At 45.1% G+C, this 8,606-nt stretch overlaps 1 protein-coding gene across 1 annotated transcript; it reads left to right on the top strand.

Moving 5' to 3' along the window:
• The first annotated feature begins 255 nt into the window (after window positions 1–255).
• On the top strand, window positions 256–3,392 carry LOC117860967 (fasciclin-like arabinogalactan protein 2). Its single transcript, XM_072294425.1, has 3 exons — window positions 256–745; window positions 2,173–3,076; window positions 3,163–3,392. The coding sequence occupies exons 1-2, from the start codon at window positions 407–409 to the stop codon at window positions 3,073–3,075; spliced, it is 1,242 nt and encodes a 413-aa protein (XP_072150526.1). The 5' UTR covers window positions 256–406; the 3' UTR covers window position 3,076; window positions 3,163–3,392.
• Window positions 3,393–8,606: the final 5,214 nt, after the last annotated feature.

The raw sequence follows: 8,606 nt of genomic DNA, 5'->3' as shown, positions 1-8,606 counted from the left end.
CCGCAAGCCCGCAAGCGCAAGGCACGCCACCCCAAAAGTCCGGCCGGCCCGCTGACGATGCCGCCTTTCTTTTCTACCCGGATTTTGTCCCTTGCTTCCCCCCACACTCCTCTAGATTCGCGACTGAAGCGAAACCAGTCAGCGCCAATAACAAAAACCACGGTGGCATTCCGGCGATTATCCACATACTCTGATGGCACTTTGAGCACACCGCGTCCCCCGCCAGATCTTGCTGGCTGCACACGGCCAGGCATTACATTACCCCACCGTCCACCTGCTCGGGCATCATCACTCCGTTATTGCTGTGCTCTGCTCTCCACTCACTCCCCTAGCTAGCTCCCCTCCCCTAGCAAAGCTCGCCGCCGACAGCAGCAGCAGCTAGCTAGCCAGGCCAGAGCCCGGAGTGATGGGCCTGCGGCGGCTGGCCGTGGCGGCGGCGGTGCTGGCCGTGTGCGCTGCCGCGGTGGAGGGGTTCGACATCCTCCAGATCCTGGGGAAGCACGACGAGTTCTCACAGTTCTGCAAGCTGCTCAACGAGACGCACCTCGCCGGCGACATCAACCGGGACCGCACCATCACCGTGCTCGCCGTCGCCAACGGCGACATGGGCCACCTCACCAGCGCCCACTACTCGCTCGGGACCATCCGCCACATCCTCGAGCTGCACGTCGTCGCCGACTACTACGACGAGAAGAAGCTCAAGCAGCTGTCGCACGGCGCCACCGCTGCATCGACCCTTTTCCAGGTAAGCAACAGCTGCGAGTGTCTTCACTCTTGCTTTCAGTTAATTTGTTGTTAGATCTGCAGCTCACTAGACCGTTTGAAGCTTTACATTCCTTCAACTGTTTTGCATCAGCTATTCTTGAAAAGATAAAGATGACTGACAGAAATTTTTTTCCCAACCCAAGGCATTTTGTAATCATTTCCATCTCATTGAGTAACTTCAGAGGCTATTTTATTGAGTAACTTCAGAGGCTATTTTACTGTTTTTGGCTTTAAAATTTTGACCCTTTTTTCTCTCTCTCTGCCGAAAGTGCCTTGCCCTGCCTGGGTTGCTTTATCATAGGCTCATAGAGAATAATTCTGCCGCCAAATTTAATGGGCTTCGGTTAGAACAGTTAGGCACTAAATAAATTTGGATCGCAATAATGCTATTTTTCTCGTTCATCAATGTTTGCCCGAAGTAAAACTTTTTTAACTTTAAATATCTGTAATTTTATATAGATTGACAACATAATATTAGAGATATTAGGTTCATTACGAAATAAAATTTGATACAACATATATAGCTTTTTTTCATTTAAGATAATATGTTTTTTTAGATAGTGCCGGCCTCTTATAAACCGTGTCAATATTCTAATGGGCTTATTTTGGGATAAGGAGGAAGAGTAATTATTTTGAAGAAAAGAGCTTCTTTTGCCGAATAAAAAAAAAGACTCAAATCTCATAGATATATCCTTGTGGAACCTAACTAATGCTCCAAATCCATTTACTGACTAGTTCCAATTTTGTATACAATCGCTTTTGAAGTGATGCCCACGCACATGCACATGTTGGCCTATCTTCTCACAAGGTTGCTGAAACAATAAATTAGCGGCTTCTCCAGCCACATTATTTTTCACACTCGAATCCCTGGATTGTCGGGCCAGCTGAAATTCCCAAGGCAAGATCTAAACAAACATGTGTAGGATTGTTAATGCAACTTCTTTTAGAACTTGGATACAATGGAGAGTCAACACATAGTCAACGAACCATTCATGATGTGTTTTATAGAACTTTGTACGTATCTAAATTGGGGGGAAATGTACTGTGCGGTTTCAGTTAGTAGCTGGCAAGCCGCACAAACAAAAGTGAGCAGAATGTTTGCATTGAATGATAATCCTTGAGTATATGGCATGAAGTAGGTCAGCTGAATTGGACCCTGCAATATTCAATCGTTCTCCATTCCATACAAGTTTGCAATTGAAGTGAAAAGCTATTACTCCCTCCGTTCTACATTAGAGGTTGTTTTGACTTTTTTTAGATTTATATACTTTATTATGTACTTAGATATATCTTATGTCTAGATGTATAATAATATCTATATATTTAGAAAAGTCAAAACGATCTATAATTTAGGACGGAGGGAGTAGTGACCAGTACTAACCGATGATGCTCTTCATCAATGTGCAGCGATCCGGGTTTGCCCCCGGCATGGCAGGGTACGTCAACATAACGCAGCACCGCGGCGGCAAGGTGACGTTCATCGTCGATGACGCTGCTGACTCCGTGAAGCCCGTCACCTTCGTCAAGCAGATCGAGAGCCACCGCTACGATTACTCGGTGCTCCAGGTCAGCAGTGTGCTGTCCTCCCCGGAGGCCGAGGCGCCCGTGGCCCCGCCGGCTCCGGTCAACCTCACCGAACTCCTCTCCAAAAAGTACTGCAAGAGCTTCGCCGGCCTCCTAGCTGCCGATGCCAAAGCCTTCGATACCATCAACGGAACCAAGGACACTGCGCTCACGCTCTTCTGCCCTGTCGACGCCGCCGTGGCCGCCTTCATGCCAAAGTTCAAGAACCTGACGGCCAAGGCCAAGACGGCCATCCTGCTCTACCACGCCGTGCCGGACTACTACTCCATGCAGTTCCTCAAGTCCAATAAAGGCAAGGTGACCACGCTCGCTAGCACCAGCGTTGCCAAGAAGGACTACACCTACGAAGCGCAGACCGAGGCAGACACCGTCACGCTCGACACCACGGTCACCACCTCCACCATCCAGGCCACCGTCAGGGACGATGACCCTCTCGCCATCTACGCCGTCTCCAAGTTCCTGCAGCCCAAGGAGTTGTTCAAGCCCAAAAAAGCTGAGGACCTGGCGCCGTCGCCCGCACCGGAGGTGCCCAAGAAGAAGACCAAGAAGAAGCCTGGAAGCACATCGGCGGCCGCCGCGCCCTCGGACGACGACAGCGCTGACGGCCCAGCTGCCGACGACTCAGCCGACGACGCCGCGGACAAGGCCGGCGCCGCGCCATCCATGCTCACCCGGTGGGGCACCGCGGCTGCGATGGTGGCCGCGGCGCTGGCGTTGGGGGCCTAAGGTGTGCGCTGATGTGTTATGTTTTTCTTGTGACTTATTGGAACCCTCTTCTTTTCTTTGTCCAATTCGTGTCCCTTGTTGGTGCAGAAAATAAGAAGGGCCATTTTACTTTATTTATATATATATTGTTGCTGGATTCTTCAGAGAAGAAGGGGAAAAAAGGAAGGCTTAGAGGTGTGTGATGTAGCTCTTTGGATTGTTTATTGGGTTGTGGTGATCATTTTGTAATGATAGTGGTCAGTGGAATCGGATAGTGTGTGTTTACATGTGATACTATAATGCATCATGGAGTTTAGTACTCCATTGTTTCGCTTTCAGACTGTCCAAGTTTTAGCTTTCGGGGTCACATGCCTTGCATATTCTTTTAACCCACAAAGAAAAGTTGCAAGGGTGCAAAGGGGACCTTGGCACGTGGTGACATTGCTTCTTCAGATTGCAAAGTGGTCTTGCTTATGTGATTTAGTCACTTTTAGTCCAGTCTCAATGAGAGTGAGAGTGTTATGGGGTTTTTTAGTCCAGTCTCAATGAGAGTGTTATGGGATTTTACAGGTATTAAATCACATATCACATCAGTAAAACTGCTGACGTTAATTATGAGGGGAGGGGAGTTTCATTTCGATGAACCCACTTGACACAGCTACCCAGTCTTATGAAACCTAATGAAACTTGCACTAAGCATGTTATGATTTCATGGCATGATACATTTGATCATAACTCAATGTAAAAATTAAATGATCCAGGCTATTTATAAAACTGTTGGCACAGCTACCAGGTCTTATGAAACCTCATGAAACTTGCACTGAGCATGTTATGGTTTCATAGCATGATACATTTGATCATAACACAATGCAAAAATTAAATGATCCAGGCTATTTATAAACTGTGCACTGAGAGTGATAGTTTCATTTCGTCGGAAAAATTACATGACAATCTTGATAACAGTGCGCACTCAGACTATCCTTGGCTGCTAGATAGCTACTACGACTTGTAGTCGTACAGTTATAAAGTGGTCTTACGGATTTTGACTTTCTGTACTCGCTACAAGAGAAACTTGCCCCTTGTTTACTTCACCCCCAACTCCTAACTTTGACACTATGCAAAAAGAAGATTCCCCATCACATCAAACTTGCGGTACATGCATGGAGTACTAAATGTAGACGAAATTAAAAACTAATTGCATAGTTTTGTTGTATTTTGCGAGACGAAATTAAATAACCAACGAACATCGCACAATCATCGAAGCAAAGCGCTCTGTGAAATGTGGCTGCGTGCTAACCAAATTATAATTTAGCAATTGTCCTAGAAAGTAACAAGACAAAGCCTAGAGCGTCATGTAAATTGTCGGACGGAAAGTAAATTACGAACTAACGATGGTGCAATAAGGACATATCAAAAATAAAATTTGACGTTTAAGTGGGTAGAATGGAATTGCCACGACATGCGACTAGGATGGACTGGCAGTTACCTACGGTTACCAAGGAATGGAAAGGGATAGGCGAGAGAGGAGTGTATATTTTTTTTTTCATTTTTGTCCTTTTTTGGTAAATCTTTTACATCTGGACCACGCGGAAAGATTCCCGAAAATGGACCTTAGTCACGGCGCCACATCACTTAGCGCCATATGTTAAAGGCACAACACCATGATCTTTGGCACCGTGCATTGCCACGTCAAAGTACACCCGTGGCGCCGTGCCGAAATACACGACCCTAAAGACCACGGCATCGTGCTGTTCCCACACGACGCTAAGGGGCATGGCGCCGTTCTGCCGAAACCTTATCCGCTCCCACGGTGCCAGCCCGCCGTCGCCTCCCCCTTCCTCCCTCTGTATTTGTTCTTTTGAGAGGTCGGTGCCCCCTCCCTCCTCCCTTCCTCTCTGTTTATTCTTTTTGAATAGAGAGGAGCAGTTGGTGCCCCCTCCCTCCTCCCTTCCCCTTCTAGATCTAGCCATTCTCCACCAATTCGAGCTCGGGCGAGTTCAAATCCGGATCAAGCAAGGTAACCTCCCTTCCCCTGTTGATTTTGTCCATTGGAATTTCTTCTTATAGCCACATTCCGTGAATTTCCCAAGTGATACCCTAGGTTAAAATGTGAATTTCCCATCGGTTCGTAGTGAGATTGAAGGTTTAGATGTGTGTATTAGTACTCTAGGTGCATGTATAGTTGATTTGTGCATCCCGTAGATGTGATTTCCCTTACATTTTTGAACTCCATGTATATTGGCATACGTAGAAATATAGTGGAATTAAGAGAGGGATCGTATAAAAAATTCAACTAGTTCATTGGTCATTAGGCATCGCAGACATGCTAGATTATTGCCTTTTCACAATGGTTCAATAAAATGATGAGTTCTTGTTTATTTTTTTGGAATAGATGGATAAATTAGTGACTATATATCATGTTGGGATAGTCAAGAGGAATGAGATAGGCGGTTTTGATTTTGAGAACATGGAGGAACTCGTTGCTTTTTAGTGTTAGACCAACATTCAGTGGCATTGTGGAAAGGTTGAAAGAGAGGTGAGGTGGGACCGGTCACGGTGTGGATGTGATATTGCAAGGTGCGATTGATGTTGGGTCCTCAAAGGGTCCACGCATAAAGAGGTTGATCTCCATTGGTAGTCAAGATGAGTGGGAAAATTATGTCAGTTGTGTTGGAGAGTGAGGTTAAAGCATTGTATTTGTTTGTGTAGAAGGTGTTAAGGATTTCCTCCTGGGGTTTCATTGGACCTAAACAATTCACCCGCAGTGGGATCACCTTTGCAAGAAGCTGTTGAGGTCCATGTGGTTCTTTCTGCCCCTACTGAGGTTGCATTGACTCAAGACCCCTGAGTCCAATGATGATGATAGTGGAGGTGGTGGATTTGCTGATATTGGGCATGATGAGTCACCTCCAAATCCTATTGAAGTCCCAGCACGTGGCATTGCTTGTGAGGCCTCCAACCGTGTGGGTGTTCATGTAAGCGGTGATGATGATACTTATGAGGCTACGAGGGCAGGTGATTCTGATGATGACACCTCCTTTGTCGCCTAGCACCATGCAGATTCTCCAGAGGTTGTTTCTAGACCGTGACGTGCTTGTTTTTTATTTTTGTGACATTAGCCAATCACACAAGGCAGTGGCGGATGGGGGTGTAGTTGAGAGGGAGATTCTGAGGTTGTGTTCGAGCAGCATGATTGAGAAGGGTCATGCATTTAAGGACACGTCGGCACTTAAGATTTGGTTGAAGGAGTACGATGTAGTGCATAATCGACCATACAATGTAAAGAACTCGCACGTGCTTCGATGTTACACCATAAAGTGTGAGAGTAAAGGTTGTGCATGGAAAGTTTGTTCTCGGAAGGTAAAGGGTACACAGAAGTTTAAGATAACCAGTGTTGTTGGGCCACACACTTGTGGATCTGTGGAGCCTAGTCAGAAGCATCATCAATTGACGTATAAGTACATTGCCACCCGTTTGTACCCTGTCATCAAGCAAATGCCGACCATTCGTGTGGGTGCTGCAATTCAGATTGTCAAATTGAAATGGCAGTACACAATCAAATATGGGAAAGCATGGAGAGCTCAACAACGTGAAGTAAAGTTGATATATGGAGATTGGGAGGAGGCATATGAGCGTTTGCTGGCCATGTTGAATGCAATGAAAGCAGTTAATCCTAGTATGCACTATGAATATGTGCCTTTGCCAAACAGTGGATAGACAACCGAGAGATGTTCTTTCGTGCTTTTTGGTGCTTTGGTCAGTGTGTGGAGGCTTTCACACATTGCAGGCAAGTTCTATCGATTGATGGCACTTTCTTGACCGGCAAGTATGAGGGGACATTGTTGATTGCTTTTGGTATCGATGCAGAAAACTATCTTTTGCCGCTAGCATTTGGTTTGGTTGAGAAAGAGAACAAGGACAGCTGGTCATGGTTCATGAGGCTTGTATGGATTCATGTTGTTGGTCCTGGGAGGTCGATTTGTGTATTGTTAGACAGGCATGTCGGTATTTTGAATACAGTTAGGGAAGTCATCCCAGGACATGGTTCGGTTCATCATTGATGGTGCACTCGGCATCTTGCCAAGAATTTGTTCAAGAAAGACCATGTGAAGGTTAACTTTGAACTTTTTGAGGATGCGTGCTGTCAATTGGAGGTGAATTTGTTTGAGAGAAAGTTAGAGTTGAAGGTGAAGATAAATGCCGAAGGAAGGGATTGGATTAGAGGTTTGATAAGAGGTGAACTTGGATGATTTGTGGACTTTATGTGTGAACCTTTGGACTTAATCTGTGAACCTGTGATCCTGTGTGGACTAAATGTAGTTTTGTGATTTGTGGACCTAATGTACTTTTGTGATGATTTGTTTGCTCTCTAATTATTTTGTGATTTATTTGTTGTCTAATTATTTTGTGATTTGTGTGCTGCCTAATTAATATGTGATCTACCTGTATGAAGTTTTTGACTTTGTGTAGGGAAAATAGCACGGCGCTAAATCACCTGGCGTCGTGCTTTCGCATCACGGCGCTAAATCATCTCGCGACGTGCTTCTTTTTAGCTCTGTGCAGCAACATCACTGTAACAACTGTACCTTAATTAGGTACAGTTAAACTTGAGCAAGTCATTAGTCACAAAGTAGAGGAGGTGAAATGTCCAAATTACCCCTAAAAAGCTCTTTTTGAAGTTAAATAGAAAACTTGAGTTTCTATTTACCAACTTAAATTTTTGTCTAAATAAGAATTGTAAAATTTTTATTTTTAAACAACTTTTATTAATAACACTTTGGCTAATTTGGAGTGGGAGAAGGTCAAAAACAAGAATTAAATCAGGAGTACATCAAAACCCTACAAATGACTTGTCCTGGAATTCATGTTTTTCCTCAACTTTGCAACCTGTTATCTCACCATTCTATATCTAACCTCAAGTCAGACTTTAAATAGAAGTTGTAGTTCCTTGAGTGTGTTCCAACTTTGTTACACTGACCTAGGTCCAAATCGCAACTGAACCTGCTCAAAAACTTGGTTAAAATCAGGTAAAACAGTCAACTCAGCCTTTTTGCATTCCAACGCTAAGTCTGGAAAATGTCTAGAGCGTGCATCTTGGCGAGCCAGTTCCTCTAAAAATTTGAACTGAACTCAAGAAAAGTCCTTAATAGAAGTTGGAGTCCTAAGACCGAAGAACTTTTCCTTCAATTACACTTTGGCCTGATTCAAAGGGAACATTACCCAAAATCTTAGCCAAAGTTGGCCAAAATGCTGAAAAACAGCAAAACCGAGATCTGCCTAAGTCCCCGGAGACCAGCGTTCTGCCAAACTTTGCAACTCCATAGTTTCAAATTCATATCATTTTCTAGCAAACTCCTTTTGTAAAGTTTGGAGCTGAATGTTTGGTATACAAGTTTTACTTTTGGAGTTTCACGAGTTCTTTTGAAAAGTTTGGAGAAAAAGGCCCCAAAACCGGCCCTGTTTGACTGCCCCGAGGAGCACCCCGCCCCGCGCGTGCCCGGAGCGCGCCCGCACGTTCGCTCGTGCGCCGTCCGCCGCGTGGCCACCATCCA

The sequence above is a fragment of the Setaria viridis genome, chromosome 6, assembly GCF_005286985.2.
Source record: "Setaria viridis chromosome 6, Setaria_viridis_v4.0, whole genome shotgun sequence".
Classification (NCBI taxonomy): Eukaryota; Viridiplantae; Streptophyta; class Magnoliopsida; order Poales; family Poaceae; genus Setaria; species Setaria viridis.
The sequence above is the reverse complement of the archived record's forward strand: the minus strand, read 5'-3'. Positions and strand labels throughout refer to the sequence as shown.